This window comes from Mya arenaria, chromosome 9, assembly GCF_026914265.1.
Source record: "Mya arenaria isolate MELC-2E11 chromosome 9, ASM2691426v1".
Lineage (NCBI taxonomy): Eukaryota > Metazoa > Mollusca > Bivalvia > Myida > Myidae > Mya > Mya arenaria.
In genome coordinates this window covers 59,877,363-59,897,353 of record NC_069130.1, presented here as the reverse complement: position 1 = coordinate 59,897,353, position 19,991 = coordinate 59,877,363, and the positions used below count along the sequence as shown (strand labels likewise).

Here is a 19,991-nt window from a genome sequence, read left to right as displayed (position 1 = left end):
GAAACAAAATCTTCATGCTACAACCTATAGTGTGCCCTTTTAAGAGCAGCTCAAAACGCAGACATTTGTTGAATTGCAATTTGAATAAGTAACTAGTTATTTTGCTAACATGTAGGCTTGAAATATACCTGACATGGTGACATATAACTGCCGTAAGATAACCTGTAGACGTTCGCCAGTTGTTGCGTGTTAACCACTTGATATTAGCAAATATTATCCAGCTATCTAGCTAATATTCGACAGACTCTTTCGGTAAGATAAATATCATATGACTAAAAACTGGTTTGAAAATGCCCAGAACTGCCACCTGCTATCTTTATTTAGCTGTAGAAAATTAACAGGTTAACTAGTTATGGCTCGCGAATTACACTTGATAAGTAACATGACAACTGGTTAACTAGTTATGGCTCGCGAATTACACTTGATAAGTAACATAACAACAGGTTAACTAGTTATGGCTCGCGAATTACACTTGATAAGTAACATAACAACAGGTTAACTAGTTATGGCTCGCGAATTACACTTGATAAGTAACAAGAAAACTGGTTAACTAGGTAAGATTCGTGTTACCACTTATATATAAATGCATTTTGGGCTTTTAGAAGTAACTGTTTATCTAGTTACGATTGGCGAATTTCACTTGATAAGTAACATTATAACTGGTTAACGCTTTCAGGTTATCTTACGGCAGTAATATGCCACCATACAAACCTTATTTTCTCAAATCTCATTGTCTTAATTATTTCTATTTTTGGGTTGAATAAGAACATCACTTGAAACACGCTCGAGTCTTATACAGTACTGGTAGCATTTTCCGCGGTAGATTCATACATAGTGGTTTGACCTCATTTATAAAAGACAAATTGTTTTTGCGTCTGTTAACCATCTTGGTCTTGACCTATTATATTTAAGTTCGTAGACCGAAGATAATAAGGAAAACCGCAGACCAACACACACAACCTACACCAATATCAATATTATAACATAAACACATGAGTTGCACAAATAGGTCATTTAAAAAAGTTGTTAAATAAACTTATATTATAATTTTAATATTCACAGAAATCAGTTCGAGGGGTGCATGCAAAATGGTTCTAAGTGTTATTAAATAAAAAAGGGCCTAAATCATGGTGTTGAATGTCATAATGAATTAACCTTAAGTAAAATTCCTCATTTTCAAAAGTTGTTTCTGCACGCGATTGGGTGACGCTCACGTGCGAAAATTGGTATGGCAACGACGAACGAAAAACCAAAGGAGCAGACAGCAATCCACTTTTAAATTTCGTCGTGAGACAGACAACAGAAAATGCTCTGGTACCGATTGAGCCGATATTAAACACACGTAAGAAATGTCACACACACATTGCGTTCAGATTTACCTTTTAAACTCTATCATCGTTTCATAATACCCTGGAAATAGTCCATATTGATTTTTAACAAGTACGCCGCTGAAGCTATATTATTTATATTCATGATATTTTTAAGTAAGATCGTATGATTATCTATGTTTTGTTAACAGTAACTATATGACAAGTATGCTTGTCTGACACGTATGCAAATGTGTTTTTCAAGATCTTTCTTTTCTATTTACTGATAGGTGCTATTCGGTCGCACGTCATACTGAAAGTTGGAGCACCGCCAACGTTCGAAACGACTCTTACGGTAGAAGTCACCGATCTACATAACAACTTTATTCCAGTCGAAATAACAATCATTGTAAGAGCACGTATTTTCATTGCGATTTTAAGAAATTCGGCCCACAAATATATTTTATGTCTGGTGACGACATATTGTTTTGGTTCCATTTGAAGGAGTTTAAAAGGAGGGAAACTAAAATGGCAAAACAAATCAGGATTGGTGACATTTAATGATTGCAAAAATAAGTAAGTTACGTTTGATTTATTTATTAATAAAAAGAAAGCAAGTGTATATATTCATGTATAAAATACCTTCGGTCGTTTATTTTACATTTTAGTAATCATGAAGCAAAAACCTTTTAAATGTTGCCTACAGTCAAAACTCGATATGTCAAAATCGAAGATACCTCGGGAAACACTTCGAGATAGCGAACATTTGACATAACCGAATTACAAAACATGTCACACTAAACCCAAACTATTTAGAACATCGTGATAACCGGGTTGGACATAGCGCGTTTTGACTGTTTATGGATGGGGTCACCAGACATCCACTTTTAAAGTTATTTCTGGATTGGATTATTATCAGTTCTGTCACAGTAGAGGAGCAATGCCTCCCGATTTGGAGGGTCAGAGTAGAAGACAATTGAACTCTAAGTGTGAATATTATACCTTACATGAATGTGTCCCTTCTTTGTATATATTTAGTCGCTCGTATATCACTGTATTTTGATAAAAATCCAGTTTTATGACGTCACCGGTCCATATCATATTTTTGGCGGGTCCGGACCTCGCCAAAACTGTAATATTGACCGTTGACGTCATACAAATGGTAAGTGCGGCATGTTATTTTAACAACGGCGAAAAATTGTCGCAAGTAAGCATTATTAGCTTTGTTCAATAAAACACATCATAAGAGCTTTAAAAAGTTGAATGGTAATATTAAATATTCGGTAAAATATGAGAAATATTTACACTCCACTTCGGGCCATATGGTATTATAAGGACCCTCTAGTCAGCCCCCGAAGGTGAATGGACCTCGGCTAACGACTGACTGGCCGGTCCCTATAGTGTCATATGACCCTCAGTGGTGTACGTTTTAGTTGGATTATTTCATTTATTTGTTCATTTGAAATTTGTATACACTATAAAATATGTTCTGTTATAAAAAATTGTTGACCCGGTGATCCATTCAATACACAGTTTAGGTTACACTAAAGGCGCAGATTAAGGCTATTGCCAAAATATTTCTTTAAACTTTTTACGCATTATTATATTTAATGCATTTGACTTTTAGGATAAAAAAACAACAAGATATATTTTGCGTACAAATATAAACATATAAGTCTTCATTTATGTTGGTTTTCAATAAGAACTACTTTGCCTCAAATTCCCCTGTTAACATTGCGCCAAAATATCGTTATTTGGAAAATAAATAAAAGATGTTTGAATCGTATAGAAATTCATAAAATGTTTCGTTTTTATTTTTAGTGTAGACTTCTTTCACTTTCGACCAAGTTTCAATTTCGGTTTGCAATACATGTAGATTTGAGAGTATCGTTAAAGCACCATACTCACTCTTTTTGTGCTATTAACTATAAAAGAATAATGTTTTTGTCATTAAAATATTCTTTAATCGTGTTGTTATTTTCTCCCATTGTAGTCCAATCCAGTATTCAACTATTCTGCTGTTACTCCAAACACTGCTGGTGCGGATCTGATCAAGGCCTACACGGAAGTAAAGTACCCTTTTGACGAAGCGCAACTCCAGAATATGGGCAAGAGTGACCTGATTATCTCCCTTATATCGGCTGTCTGCAGCAATCTGCACCTTGTTGAGGTATTATTGTTTACTCTGATTGTCTTGTTTCTAGAGTGGGCTTCCACTTCCCAAGCCTTTACATTTAGCTTTAGAAATTGGAGTTGGCGTTGCTAATGTGTGCTGGTATCATAACAAAAGATTTAATTTGTAATAACTGCTTTAAATGCTACATTGGCTAACAATTGTCTTTATTATACCGAACAGAACAGAAGTTTTATTCGGCTTAAGTATAAAAAAACTCATTGTCATAACAATATATATATATATACAAAAACATGACATTTGACAATTATAACATAGGATAATATTAATAGATTGATTATATTTAACATAAATATTGTTGGAATATGAATACAATATCAAGAATGGCAATATTTGGTATAATAATAATGCTAACGTAATGATGTTGGTGGTATAAAGATATGTAATTATAAATAAATACAGCAACAAGGTTCATCCTAAGTGTTACATACAATTTTGTGGCTAACTGTATGCGAATAATATTGATTTATGAAAAAAACAATATTTTTTTTATCTGTATGTATTAAGAAACTACACACTTAAGTTTGATCACTACAGTGAAAACATAGAATATATCATTGTCGTATCTTCGAGCGAACTGAGAAAAGAAACAGGTGAAAAACATAGCTAATAGTTATACTATATTAAAGAACCACGTTATAGGACTTATCACAGTAAAGCGCTAACTTACTTAGGATGGTTTGGTTATTACTTTGCATTAAAACAATATATTTCTAAACTCGTGTGATTGTTATAATACCTCTGAATATATTAACGTCTCAGGTCCGCATATACTGGGTATTTAAGGCGGAAATAAAATACCAATTCCTACATGCTTTCCAGGATACAAAGGGAACATGCCCAATTCTCCATACAAGGCCAAAGTATTGGTAGACTGCTTCACAGTCGACACCCATTTAGATAACTTCTTGTGGACTCTTTCTACCACATATTTCAGAACCATAGTTAAGAACTGATAACATGAGTGCGTCAAAGAGATAACACATTATATTTATTGCAACTTTGATATTACGAACTAGCGTAATAAATAAGTATCCTTTAGTTCTATATGTACAACTGGACCTATGACAATAATTTCAGCTACCTGTTTGGAGCCCACCAGTTCCAAGGGTGTTAAACACCGGAGGTTCAATCCTAGATCTGAACAAAGATGGCAACACGAATGTTGGTACCCTTGATGAGGTTATTGCCGATGCCAACAATGACACTATTGATCCCGCTACTTTGGCAATACATGAGGTAGGAATTAAGTTACACACAAGTGATTTCCGGTTTTCAAATAAGCACAAAACTTGTCTTATAAATGTATTAATGCAAACTAGTACACAACAATGTAATTTGTTCAATATGAGTTTGAATATTTGTGTTTATTGTTAAAGGTAAGGTTTCTGGTGAAATCATTGTGCGATATAAGCTAAAATTAACTTCCTCTACACAGACAGCACGCTGGGTAGTCTATACTACTATGCTTTTACTATGATTGCTCTAGATTTTAAAGTAAAATTAGTCCAATCATTTATAAACTGATTGAACGTTTCAAATTTAATTCCCATACAGCATTAACATAAACTTGCTTTATTTAACTACATGAACATTTCATCTTAGGTGACGTATAAAATGGCTTCCACTTTAAAGGCAGTGGTTGAAAATGACGTTTTCATACGTAGAAAGGGAGACAAATATTTATCAGAACTCGTATCGAACGGTTACAACAATATCGCGGCAAAGAGTCAGTACATTGGAGATGATACAAAGGTGAGCTTGTTTAACGATACGAGAAAATACATAGACTAAGATTGCTTAACGAAGCGAGACACTACGTAGACTAAGCTTGTTTAACGAAGTGAGACACTACGTAGGCAAGCTTGCTTAACAAAGCGAGACACAACGTAGACTGAGCTTGCTTAACGAAGCGAGACACTACGTGGGCTAAGCTTGCTTAACGAAGCGAGACACTACGTGGGCTAAGCTTGCTAAACGAAGCGACACATTACGTGGGATAAGCTTGCTTAACGAAGCGAGACCATAACGTAGGCTAAGCTTGCTTAACGAAGCGAGACACTACGTTGGCTAAGCTTGCTTAACGAAGCGAGACACTACGTGGGCTAAGCTTGCTTAACGAAGCAAGACACTACGTAAGCTAAGCTTGCTTAACGAAGTGCGACACTACGTGGGCTAAGCTTGCTTAACGAAGTGAGACACTACTTAGGCTAAGCTTGCTTAACGAAGCGAGACAATACGTATGCTAAGCTTGCTTAACGAAGCGAGACACTACGAAGGCCAAACTTGCTTAACGAAGCGAGACACTACGTAGGCTAAGCTTGTTTAACGAAGTGAGACGCTTCGTAGGCTAAGCTTGCTTAACGAAGCGAGACACTACGTAAGCTAAGCTTTCTTAACGAAGTGAGTCACTACGTGGGCTAAGCTTGCTTAACGAAGCGAGACACTACGTGGGCTAAGCTTGCTTAACGAAGCGAGACATTACGTAGGCTAACTTAAGCTTGCTTAACGAAGCGAGACATTACATGGGCTAAGCTTGCTTAACGATGCGAGACACCACGTAAGCTAAGCTTGATTAACGAAGCGAGACACTACGTGGGCTAAGGTTGCTTAACGAAGCGAGACATTACGTAGGCTGACTTAAGCTTGCTTAACGAAGCGAGACATTACGTAGGCTAAGCTTGCATAACGAAGCGAGACACTACGTGGGCTAAGCTTGCTGAACGAAGCGAGACAATGTGTCGGCTAAGCTTGGTTAACGAAGATGAGACAATACGTTAGCTTTTGATAACGCGTAGGCTAATATAAGCTTGCTTAACGAAGCGTGACAATACGTAGGCTAAGCTTGATTAACGAAGCGAGACATTACGTAGGCTAAGCTTGCTTAACAAAGCGAGAAAATGCGTTGGTGAGGCTTGCTTAAGGAAGTGAGTCAACATGCAGGTAAGGCTTGCTTAACGGTACGATAAAGTGACATTGAACGAGAAAAATGTGATAATATTAGTAGAGTATTTGCTACTTCTACGTGTAGGGTCTTGCAACAATACTACACTTAATTATTACTTATGTTTGACGCATTTTGTTGGCATTAAAAATATTGAGACAACGACGTGCTTTCTGTGGCATGTGTAGTTTTCCCCAAATACAATAATTTGATAAAAGATTGATCAACCTATAAAAAACGTGGTTTTATGCAGAATGAAATACAAACACTCTACAATCATTCTATGCTCGATATTTTGAAAATTAGTAAATGTGACAATATCATAGGTAGAAGGATTATTCGATTTTGTAACATGGCCATATTATGATATTAATGGGGTTCGCGGTTATCTCCCAGTATCTGTATCCTTTTATCATTTATTGGTTTGGTTTACAGTTTTTACAATTAACATTATGCTTAAAGATTGATAAACCAAACTTAAAAAATTACACAAACGTAAATACACAATAATATCAATGATTACGCAATGAATAATACTAAGTTTAAAAATATACAAAACACGATAATGCGCCTTGAACTATTTAGCATAATATATCTAGACATATCATATACTATAACTACATATGTAACATATGTACACTTCAAGTAAGTAAGTTCAGGAAGCAGCTTATGTTAGGGTTTTCTTGGTCTCGGAATTTCATAGCATTGGGAATAATCTGGCAACACTGTTAGTAACTTTGACATATTCACAAGAGTAGGGGAGTATACTTCATACACAATTTGATTGATTAAAAGTTAATATCAATAGCTGAACGTAAATAAATACAGTTAACATATCGAATGGTTCGTACATTTAATTCTTGCTTATTTAGTATTTAATTGTTTCCCACTGCGAAAACACAGACTTATTGTGGTGCCCTTGCTCTGATTCTCAAATCTAACTTGTTGTCTCCTTAGGTCGATTTGATCTTCCTGACGGAAAAATTCGGCTTGGAAGCATTGGAATTTCAAGACAATTCTACAAAAGATTTATCTACGCTGATTGAAACATCCACTGGTGGTAATATAACTTTACCTTTTTGGAAATACTTATGAACCATAATGCTAGTTTTAAAATAAACTACACGCAAAGGTAATCTATTCCTAATTTCTAAAAAATATCATCGCAATATTAAAGCAAATGTATTCTTCCTATACATTATCTGGTACTTATTGTTGAGAGAAAACTCATATCATTAATACTTTACTATACATATATTTTTGATTTTACACAAACTTTGTATCATGATAAAATCATACATGAGCATCGTTACACAACATATCAGATGACCATGGTAAAATGTTGTTTAGAAATTAGTAATGTACAGTATTGTATTAGTAATTATCCAGGTCTTGACTTAACTAGCCCAAATACACAATATTCTGCATCACAACTGAAGGTTGATTTAATTTCGCAAAGGTTTAATATTCGTATTGCCCCCCGAAACAGCAAGATCTTGAATTAAAAACCAAATCAAAATATTTAATTTACCATTAAATTCAAATTATTAAATATTAGTGACGTTATTTTATAACGAACACAATCGCGATCAAAGGTAATCTACTACTTGATACCCAGTCAGTCCAGTGTGCCTTCGATGCCTACAATTATTAATTATTTTCTCCAAATCAAGCTTATATAATTTATTAAAATAACTTTCAGAACGGATTTTTTAAAATTTTGTTTTGCATGACGATACATTTACACAATATATGATGACGAAAACAACAGGGAAACGGAAACAGTACAAAAAAACTGTTACGTTCATATATATAGTCATGCAAAGTGATAATGCAAGGAGTTTTTTCCAGCATCAGTTACGGCCCTTTTCCCAAAATATGATAAGCAAACATATTACCTTTCTACACCACAGAGATATATTACATGATGCAGTCAGTGGTCAATTCTGTGGTTCCAGACGATTTGAAACAAGTACGACCGGTCGATAATATTTACACCGGGAGAGATCAGGTATTGTTCACATGTTTCACATATTAAAAGCAACAGCCTTTATAATTTTATAATGATTGTATGCGAATTAGACATTAATTTTATGTGCACATAAAGAAGAATCAATATTGCATCCGGATTTCGGAGATTGCAATTAAATGTTAAGCACAGTTGCATGTGTAAATTACCGAGTCTAAAATTTGCAGTGTAGCATCCTTGCACTGGAGCAAAGTAAACACTCAGATCTTAACTAGAAGCAGCATGCCTCAAACTCGGTCCACAGACCCCAAGATTTAAAGCCATTTACAAACTCTCAGATTTTAACCATTTTAAGCACATTTTCAGAATTTTCTAGAATCATAAGTTAAGTTGAGGCGGACTGACCGAGTGACTGACTAATAAACAGGTTCCAAATAAGCTTTTTTTATACACCGAAATAGACATCACATTGCAGTGGACCATTCAGAAAGCGTTCCCTAATCCCCATTGTTTGGTTAAATGGCGTCATGTGGTACTGTCGACCTCGTATGACAATGATTAAACTAATTTGTTGGCTAACGCCACAAAAGGGGCTTGTCAAATGAAGAGTTTTAGTGACGTACAATTTAGCTAGGATAAGCCCTTCTGACATAACTTTTTAAACACAGTAGTTAAACCTTTTTTCTGGAAGTCTTTAGATCTTCAATAGCCCCCTGTGCACAATGAATTTACCTAAAGAGCTTGAACCTCACTAATTATTATTTAAATCTTCGAGCCATCCTAAACATATTCTAAAACGATTTACTGTTCTATCTGTTCTCAGAATGTCCAATTGAAACTTGCCGGAAACCATAAGGAAGCTCTTATGAAAATAAATGCTATGGCATTTTGACCATTTAGTAGATGGTTATAAATGATGACCTTAACAGAAATTTTCTACATGTAAAAAATGATGTATTAATATTGGCGAGAGGCCATAGTGGTAGACCAGCCGCTAATGTCAGACACGGTATAAGGACCTTGTAATGGACTTAAAGATTGTAACTTAAGTTCCAGATGACATTATCAAACGCCATAAAAATACATTCCGCACTTACAGCTATAAGGAATTGTTACTATATGTTGGAAACTCTGTGTCCATTTTTTATACTGAAAAGTTAAACGCTGTGTTCAAGATTGCAGACATAATTTAAAGCATCTGTATCTAGCACACACTATAGAATACTGATTTGTCTCACATATAGTAATGTATTACCATGTATCTAGATATCAAACATGTTAGATGTTATCGGGGACGGAATTAACGTGACTGCCACAAGCCTTAGCGATGACGAGAGGGCCTGGTTGTATATCCGAATGCAGAAGAAACTGAAGTATAAAACGGGAGCTCATAAAGAAAGTGTAAGAATATTTATGATTCTATGTCTTTGGCGTTTACCCTGTGCCATTAAACGGGGTTAATGTTAAAACTTTTGGCTACTGAGCTTGGTTCTATAGTATTTCATATAAATATCATTACGAAATGTAAAATTATGCACCTATCCAGAGTATAAATACATTACGAACAAACGTTAAATAGGTCGTACTCTGACTTTAATATACTCATAAATATCATTTTGTACACCATTTAATTAATAAATACTACAATGTAAACTGCAGGGACAAACAAAGTAGTAAAGAATCAAAATGTGTAGCCTATTTAGAAAAACTACAGGAACAAGCTCATTAGCCAAAAGTTTAAACATGAACCCCGTTTAATGGCACATGATAAACGCCAAAGACATAGTACACAAAACCAAAATATTACAAACAAGAAACATGGAACAACAGCACAAAACGCCACAAACAACACAGTGCGTATGTACTATATAAAAAACTAGGTATGTTTATCAAGGAATGTTAGGTACTAAGACACACATCATACGCATCAAATAGCTTTATTAATAGATGATTACAAAACTACTTGGAACTGTCATTGAAACACGAGTTCACTGGTCCATTAGTTTATTTCCTCACACTTGTTCCATATTGGTAAAGCATGTGATTCCTTATCAGGACAAATTCGTTGCAAGTAGTGCAGTTTAGCTTGCTCAAAAAAAGAAAGAGAAGATGAGCTGAGACAGTGTACAATACCAATTCATGTTATTAATGATTGGCGTTAAAGATTGTCGTTTATTTGTTCAAAACAAAAATGGTTCAACCTTGAATCAGTATTTTTCTTCGTCCGTTAGACTACGTTTATTGACAGTAATATGCCTATGATTTCGTACATAATTTTGTTAACTTAAATAAGATTTATTTATCAATTTCAGGTCAAACAAGCTGCAACCATGGCAGTTAACCTTGCTCAGAAAATCCAAGACGAGATGAAGCTCTGCAAAACATGCAGCAACACAAAAAGCACAAAAACGGAACAATTACTGACTAAAAACACTGCCGAGAATATAGCCAACAGTACGACTTCTACAAAAACTTCCGCCTTCAAAATACCCGGGTTATTTGAAGCAATTGCCAACAGTAGTGGTGAAATACGATCAATTGAGGATATTGCTGGAGAAGATGTTTCAGTGTCTGTAAGTCGAATATTGCATTCAAAACATGATTATACCAGTATATGCCCTTAACTGGGAGCGGTACTGCAAACAAATATATGTTGTCATTGAAAACGTTATATCTATATACCCATCATCACTCCACACGCAAAACATCGCAAAATGCGGTAGTTCTTATTCCACTCCAGTGCAATTAAGCCGTATTTCACTCAGCTATCGGTACGTTATAACAAGTGTCACATTGCGCGATGTGAAAAGGACTTCATAAAACAAACATCATGAAATCATGTGTCTATTAAGTTATTTAAATTAGTATTTCTTCATGAAAGGATAATTGATTGTAGTACTGCCTTTTGATCGGGAATTTCGTATTTCGTGGATTCTTGTAGATTTTGATTTCACTCGATATTGGACTCTCAAAATCCGAATCTGAAAAGAAATACAGGAGTCTAATACAATCTCCCTGATTAAAACAAACGCAATAACCTATTTCCTATTACAATTAAATCGCTACTAGTTTGTTATAGTTTTCGAAACCATTGGCGTACCCATTATAAGTATCAACGGCATGACACTCGTGCTCTAAATTAACGATTTAAGCAACATCGTGCGTTGATACAATGTACAAATTGCGTGTTGAAAAAAATAAATAATTAGTTAAAAATATCAGTTCTATATTGTATACATAAATAATAGCATATGGCTGCAGAATCTAATGGATTAGCAGGACAACCTTCGTAAAATGATCTCGAGAAATTGCCATGAATACCGACATAGCTAATAGCACTGTAATGCTTACAGGTCGTCCAGAGTACACTGGGTGTTTCTTGTTTCTATTTCTATTTAACATTAGTAAAATGATAATTGTACCACGACCGAGATCATAGATGGTTTAGGGGATATGAATAGTGTCTCCATGTAGTGACCTTTAATTATATTAGACTATTATTTTTCTTGTACAAATTCGCCTTGCCAAATGGTATAAGATTTCCATGCAACGTTATTTTATTTGCATAAGCCATCATCCGTCTGTATTATTATTTTATTATATCCAACCCTCAAATATCGTGTTAAACATCATGTGTTTCAGGCGTTTGAATTTGAAGAAAATGTTTATATGTATGATACGGACGGCACTTCGAGTTATGTTACATCGAATGTTTTACGTATCGACGTCAAAACATCAACGGCGCGTGTAACTCCAGGTAATATGACATTCGAGCAAAACGTTGTAACACCGGATGCTGTAAATATATCACCAAAGGACTTTGTTAACGTCGAAGATGTATCTGAGTTTGTGTATCATCGATTTATATACGGAAAGGCAAGCGACAAGGTCTGCATGATTATCCAACCAACAGGGGTTGCCACCTTTGAATTATACGACGTATATCTTGGCCTTAAGGGACCTCCTTCGATAGAACAGTATCATTTGAAAATCACTGTAAGAGTAAATGACAGCTGGCAGAACTGTATTGAATCAAGAGATATGCATGGACATACAGGAATGGTCTACTATGCTGTGCATGTACCCGGAACGGGTAAGATTTAATAACTTCAATCACTACCTCCATTTATTTGTTTAGCTTTTTAGACAATATATTGAAATATTCATCAAACGCCGTTTATTTATATGGAAATATATCATCATTTCTTTTTTTATTGGCACCGAGTAGTAACTTGGGATGTACCTGATCAAATTTTCAAGTGTTTTCTTTGAAATCATTCATAGTTCACTTATACCTATATTTGCTGACTTGCAGTGAAACAGGTTGATTATAACCTCACATTGATAACTGTGGGCTGCCTGACATGGAACGAAATGCAGACAAAATGGGAAACAGACAAATGTGAGGTAACTCAGATCTGAATATATTTTGTTGTTGAACCAAAAAATCTACACTTATCATGATCATTTGAATCAGGTAATTAAGGAATAAAATGACGTTTCATGTTGTTTTTTATTTCTTCAAATGTCAGCTTGATATAACATAACATGGATACAAATGAACATGATTCGACAAACCGACAAATTAATTGAATAGTAAATCAGTTGTATACCTATTTGCATTACGCATTCAGATGGAATGGAAACCGTTAGAAGATAGACTTGTTTGTCTTTGCAACGAGGTTACAGATCTCGTCTTTGCAAATTCTTTTTTTGTCGCACCAAATACTATTGACTTTGCGACAGTGTTTCTCAAGTTTTCCCCATTGAGCCAGGCTGCAGTTCTAGGTGCCTTGACGAGTTTATTGTTCATATACATTGTCGCAGTTCTTTATTTGAAAGGATTGGATAGGCGGGACCAGCTAAAGGTAAGTAAAAAGTGTCACAAAAAACCTCAATTGCTGCGTTTGGAAGTAGAGTCGTTTTTTTCTTCAAAAAAGTTCGAATGTTTTTTATCGATCTATGATGCTTTTCTTCATTTACGTTAAGTCAATATTGTACGATCTGTATTTCGTTTTTCTAATACGTGTGTGTGCGAGTGATGTAGTGGACAAGAAGGTCGCCTCTTACGTACGACGTCGAGGCCGTGGGTTAGAGCTGCCACTATACTATCATGGCCTTAAATGGTTTTAGTCCGATAAACAATGTCAAGAATGATTCATAACAGAGTATTGCTGTCTCCTCATTTGATCTAAATTAAATTACTTGTAGTATACAGTATAAGGAGAAGCGTTGAGTATATTCGCGTGCGTTTTGCCAAAGCAGCCAAGTAGTATGTGTTTGTATTGTAGTTTTGTGCTTAGCGATATTTAGGTAAGGGTATGCTTGTGTTGTTTAAACGATGTGAACAAGTGTGTTGGCTATTGTTTAGCCATGTGTCTTTGTTTCACTTTAGGCTTAACAGGGCATATGAATTGTATTGTGGTAAAAACTTGATTATCTATATAGCGTTTCATTACACAGTGGGGTATTACACCATTACGAGACAATACTCTTGGAGATAGCAACTACTACCTGATAAAGGTCATGACAGGAATGCGGCGGGGAGCAGGGACCACCTCCAGAATCACGTTTGTTTTGACTGGGGACAAGGGCGATACCGGCCCACGAGAAATGTTTGATGGAGTAAGAAAGGTAAACAGCAACTGAAATGAACATGATTTCAAATTGAACACATTTCTATTATACATTTTGAATTCAAAATGAGTGATCACTGATAGTAGATTGCGACTGAACTTAAAACGGTACTGAGCACTAATGGTGTAAATTCATGCGTATGTATGTACGGTCAGCGTCCAAAGGTGTAAGCTAAACAAACTAGTGTCATTTAGTGAAATGACTGTGTTTGCGGAAGATGTTGCTGAGTGTGTTTTTTACAACACAATGATTTCAAACTAATGCATATTATGCTGCCCTTTACAGAAATTTAGCACTGGCAGTGTAATGTCATTCTTCATGGCGTCGAAGCGACATTTGGGATCACTAGAACACCTTTACATTTGGCACGATAACCACGGTGGTGGGGATGAAGCCTCGTGGTATCTCAACCAAGTTGTGGTCTATGACATTGAAACTAGGTCCACGTACGTAAATGTCTTTGTACAGAGAGTTCGTAAAAGCGAGCTTATAAAAATATAAATATATGTACCATAAACACAATGTCTCATCCAAACTTCACCCATATCGATATACGCATGTGGATATACACATGTGACTCTACGTATATAATTATAAGAATGTGACCATAAGCATGTGACCATACACGTTTTACTTACCTCATATGAATATACACATATGGCTATACACCTATGACTATACAGATATGGCTATACACATAGGGCTATACACATATGGCTATACACATATGGCTATACACATATGGCTATACACATACGGACGAATACAAATGGCTATACACATATGACTATACACATATGAATATACATATGTGGCTTTACACATATGGTTATACACATATGGCTATAAACATACGGCTATACACATACGGCAAAACAAATGGATATACACATATGGATATGCACATATTGATATTCACATATGGCTATACGCATATTGATATACACATATGGCTATACACATACGGCCAAACACATATGGATATACACATATGGATATACACATATTGATATACATATATTGATATACACATATTGATATTCACAAATGGCTATACACTTATGACTATGCACATATCATTAAACATATATGGCTATACACATATAGCTATACACATATTGATATACACATATCGCTTTACTCATATGTATATACACATATGGCTATATACATATGGGTATACACATATGGCTATCAATATATGGCTTTACACCTATGGCTATACACATATTGATATACGCACATGGTTATTCACATATGGCTATACACATATGTACATACCATGTTGCTTTAATGGTTTTGGACGTTGTGTACCTTTAGATTGAGAAAAACACAAAAATACACATATAATACTTCTGTCTGCCAGGTACACATTTGTGGCAGAAAAGTGGCTGTCGGTGGAAACAGAAGTGGATGCGAATATTCCTGTTACAGTTTCTGGTAAACCGGTGCTGTTTGAAAGCAGGTTTTTCTACCAGGTTTGTTATTGTATTGTTTAATGGAACGACGATTGTCTTGTTATGCAGTTGTATACGTGATATTTAGTGTAATGTAACATACAAGTAAGGATATTAAACTGATCATTTGCTCCTTAGACATGATTACCATGTGACTGTTATAAGAATTTTCCATACAGGGGCATGCTACTGCCTATAAGTGTCTCTCCTTGTTAGGTATAATTAGTTTTGTAATACTTGAATATCAATAACCGTGAAGTTCCTTCACGTACCACATGTATTGTTTTTACTCAGGTACGAGACCGGCTGTCAGAGAGTCACATGTGGGTTTCGATCCTGTACCGTCCTCAAACTAGCACGTTCACCAGAGTTCAAAGAGCATCCTGCGCTCTTGCGTATCTTTGTCTTATCATGATTGCTAACGCCATGTATTTTAACCCTGACGATGAGTACGAAAGACCGCCTCTCGTTCAAGCCGGACCATTTAGATTCACTTCACAGCAGGTTATGGTTTAACTTAAAGCTTCTTTTGGACATGTGGTTTTTTTTTCAAAATTTAATCGAAATTTCATTGTTTTAGATATGAGTTCGTCAGCGAAAGTTAGTCATATAGAAAATGCAACGTTTTAATGTTTGTGAGGTTTCTTTTTTTCCTTTCTTTCTAATCACAACTAGTACCGTACTTTGTTTTGTAATATCCCGTCTCTTGGTTATTTGTTTGTTTTGTAAACGTATATACCTCAAATGGATTTATTTTCATAGACGAATTGACATATCTACGAAGTAACAAGTTTAAAAACATTCCTGACCGTTTGGTAAAAAATATCTCCGACCGCCTGGTAAAGAGCTCTCTGACCTCCTCGTAAAGAGCTTATGACTGCCTGGCAAAGCGCTCTCTGACCGTCTGGTACAGAGCTCTCTAACCAACTGTTAAAGAGCTCTCCAACCGATTGGTAAATAGCTTTTGACCGCATGGCAAAGACTGTTTGGTCAAGAGCTCTCTGACATCAGAAAGCAGCCACGTTCAATCCACCAAATAAAAGCAGAAAACAAAAAATCACTAGCAAAAACGGGACACCTATTTATTTAACTGTATATAGTTGACAACAATGCGTATAAGAATTAACTTATGGTATTATAAGTATTTATTTTATAAAAATCCAATATGTTGAAAATGTTCTGACAATTTGGAAAGGTATATGGTTTAAGCTAGAGAGTAATGAAAGGATGCCCCTGTCCTTTTATAGCACTGTTCTACTATCGTTGAGACCAACATGTGCACCCTACTGTCCTTATAGGATTAAATGCTTCAGATAATCTACTATTTCTTTTGTTTTGACCAAGACAAATATTAATCAATACTAGGACATGTATATGACTAGCAAAACATGACCGAAGAGCGTCATTAGCATTTATTAAAGCGCCAAATTTTATAATACAAAATGCAGGACATTTGAGTTTATATTAGAAAGCTAATGTACTCTTTTTTATATGGTATGAATAATGTTAGACTTGTGATTTGTTCATATTGTATTTTCCATAAAAGAATGAAACATTGTTCCGCCTTTTTTATGTAAAGATTTATATCGGGTAAAAACATTTTTTTTATTTCAAAAGATAGAGCTGTTAACACTTTCATAAACACTATTACAATATTGCAAATAATAGTGTTTACCGTGTTGTGAGTTCTTGATCAACATGTTTTTCAGATAACTGAATCCAAATTTATGCGGCATATTATATGCCATTACAGATGCCATCGTGATAGTTACTAATCCCTTCTTGTTTTGTACATACATTTGGTTTCATGACGGGTAACATATTAACACTATTCCATTACAGATTTTCATCTCAATAGTGTGTGCCCTAATAACAACCCCTCCAGTGATGCTCCTCATATTTCTGTTCAAACGAAGCAAGCGAAGACCTTCAGGAGCTGGAATATACTGCGGTTGTTGGTGCAGTGGATCGTGTTGCCGATCGTGCAGTGTTTGTTGCTGGCGATTGTTTAGAACACCAGAGAAGGAGAAACAAAGGCTGTATGAGCAAATGTTAAAAACGAAAATGCTGTCCGATGATACGCCAGAATTCTCCGGATTTTATCTCCCCTGGTGGTGAGAACTTACATTTGTGCTCGCGTTATAACGCCGGTTTGCTTTTGTGTTTGTCCTTGTACTCTAGCACATCTTTTAAACTGTACGGATATCCCAACACGTGTCTGAATTCCAATGATCACTTTCCTGTATTCAAACACTTATTTACAATTGTGAGGATAACCCAGTACGCGTTCGAACTTCAGTAACAGTAACAACATGCCTGCGTCCTATGACTTTTTTTAAAAATAGTGGGGACATTCCAGTACGCGTTCAAACTCCAATGACAACTTGCCTGCGTCCTATGACTTTTTTAAAATATTGGGGACATTCCAGTACGCGTTCGAACTCCAATGACAACTTGCCTGCGTCCTATGACTTTTTTTAAAATAGTGGGGACATTCTAGTACGCGTTCGAACTCCAATGACAACTTGCCTGCGTCCTATGACTTTTTTAAAAATATTGGGGACATTCCAGTACGCATTCGTACTCCAATGACAACTTGCCTGCGTCCTATGACTTTTTTTTAAATATTGGGGACATTCCAGTACGCGTTCGAACTCCAGTGACAACTTGCCTGCGCCCTATGACTTTTTTTCAATATTGGGTACATTCCAGTACTCCTTCGAACTCCAATGGCAACTTGCCTGCGTCCTTTGACTTTTTAAAAATAGTGGGGACATTCCAGTACGCGTTCGAACTCCAATGACAACCTGCCTGCGTCCTATGACTTTTTTAAAATAGAAGGGACATTCCAGTACGCGTTCGAACTCCAATGACAACTTGCCTGCGTCCTATGACTTTTTTTAAAATAGTGGGGACATTCCAGTACACGTTCGAACTCCAATGACTACTTGATAATACTTAAGTACTTGTTTACAATGGTGAGGATATCCCAGTACGTTTATGACTGTCTATGACAACTGTCCTGTGCTCAAGTACTTGTTTACAATGGGAGGATATCCCAGTATGTGTATGACTGTCTATGACAACTTTCCAGTGCTCTAGTACTTGATTACAATAGTGAGGATATCCAAGTACGTGTATGAATGTCTATGACAACTGTCCTGTGCTCTAGTACTTGTTTACAATGGTGAGTATATCCCAGTACGTGTATGACTATCTATGACAACTTTCCTGTGCTCTAGTACATGTCAACAATGGTGAGGATATCCCAGTACGTGTATGAATGTCTATGACAAATTTCCTGTGTTTAAGTACTTGTTTACAATGGTGAGGATATCCCAGTACGTGTATGACTGTCTATGACAACTTTCCTGTGTTTAAGTACTTGTCTACAATAGTGAAGCCAAATGCCAAATTTAACTTGCCACTTGTACTCAAACACTAGTTAAAAATCGTATGGATATCCCACTATGCTTCCGTATGTCATGACAATTTGCATGTGCTCTCGTGCGTTTCACAATTGTGTGGGTATCAAATCTCTTTGGCATTCACATTTTACCTGTGCTCTAGTACTTGTCTGCAATTGGTGGATGTTACCAGAAATGCTTTCAATATATATATAAACTAAATAAAATTTTAGTGTGTTATAACCAACTCAGTAGATGTTTTAATTACACGTATCATCTTGATTGATGCTTTTCAGGTGCATCTATTTCGCCTGGACCTTGTTTGTAGTCGGTACTATTGTCCCAGCATTCTTTGTGGTGCTGTATAGCATACAATGGGGTCAACAGAAGTCGGAGGAGTGGTTAACATGCTTTCTTATGTCAATGTTCGAATCAATTATTCTTGTGGACCCAGTCATGGTAATTAAGAATTTGTTAGTTTCTAATAAATGAATTGATTGCTAGCTCCATTGTGAACCCGCTATGAGTGAAATAATTCAGGCTTTAAATCCAATGTAAACCCTTCAACGAATGTTAAACCTAAACTTTATTTATGTTTACAACGATTGTGAAACAAGCTATTGCAACTTATATTAATCACTCTCTTTGGCACAAAGTATGCGCGAGAGTGTGGTCATGTGTTGTGGGGGAAACTCGAGTACCCGGAGGAATCCCACTTGTCCGACTTGGTGACCACAAACAAAACTCACAGGCGCCCAGGCCGGGAATCGAACCCGGGTCGCCTAGGTGAAAAGCGAGTGCACTAACCACTGCGCTAACCAACAACGAATGTTGACCTATGTGGTTGCGAAAACGTGATTGAGACTGAAGTTATATAACGTTTTCGACGCGTAATACGTGAAAGTGACGCTGTGCAAGTAGTTTTGTATTAGTGTGTATCGTCTCCTAGATCAAAACTAGATGGAGACACCCAAACAGTGCAAAAACAATTGTATGCTTTCGCATCAAAATCAATATTGTTTATCAATAAAAGTGAGGTAACTGCTGTGCAATGTTCACAAAATCTCAAGGTACAT

The 19,991-nt window shown here is 36.0% G+C and overlaps 1 protein-coding gene across 1 annotated transcript in view; it reads left to right on the top strand.

The window, feature by feature from the left end:
* The first annotated feature begins 4,708 nt into the window (after positions 1 to 4,708).
* The window catches only part of LOC128203450 (polycystic kidney disease protein 1-like 2), a 30,637-nt gene continuing 15,354 nt past the window's right edge, over positions 4,709 to 19,991 (top strand). The window contains exons 1-15 of the mRNA XM_052904866.1: positions 4,709 to 4,740; positions 5,107 to 5,256; positions 7,403 to 7,505; positions 8,359 to 8,456; positions 9,681 to 9,815; positions 10,727 to 10,987; positions 12,057 to 12,507; positions 12,730 to 12,821; positions 13,049 to 13,282; positions 13,878 to 14,048; positions 14,337 to 14,497; positions 15,418 to 15,529; positions 15,803 to 16,012; positions 17,351 to 17,622; positions 19,212 to 19,374. Of these exons, the coding sequence (XP_052760826.1) occupies positions 5,119 to 5,256; positions 7,403 to 7,505; positions 8,359 to 8,456; positions 9,681 to 9,815; positions 10,727 to 10,987; positions 12,057 to 12,507; positions 12,730 to 12,821; positions 13,049 to 13,282; positions 13,878 to 14,048; positions 14,337 to 14,497; positions 15,418 to 15,529; positions 15,803 to 16,012; positions 17,351 to 17,622; positions 19,212 to 19,374 (2,601 nt within the window). The 5' untranslated portion in view covers positions 4,709 to 4,740; positions 5,107 to 5,118. The remainder of the gene's footprint in view (positions 4,741 to 5,106; positions 5,257 to 7,402; positions 7,506 to 8,358; positions 8,457 to 9,680; positions 9,816 to 10,726; positions 10,988 to 12,056; positions 12,508 to 12,729; positions 12,822 to 13,048; positions 13,283 to 13,877; positions 14,049 to 14,336; positions 14,498 to 15,417; positions 15,530 to 15,802; positions 16,013 to 17,350; positions 17,623 to 19,211; positions 19,375 to 19,991) is intronic.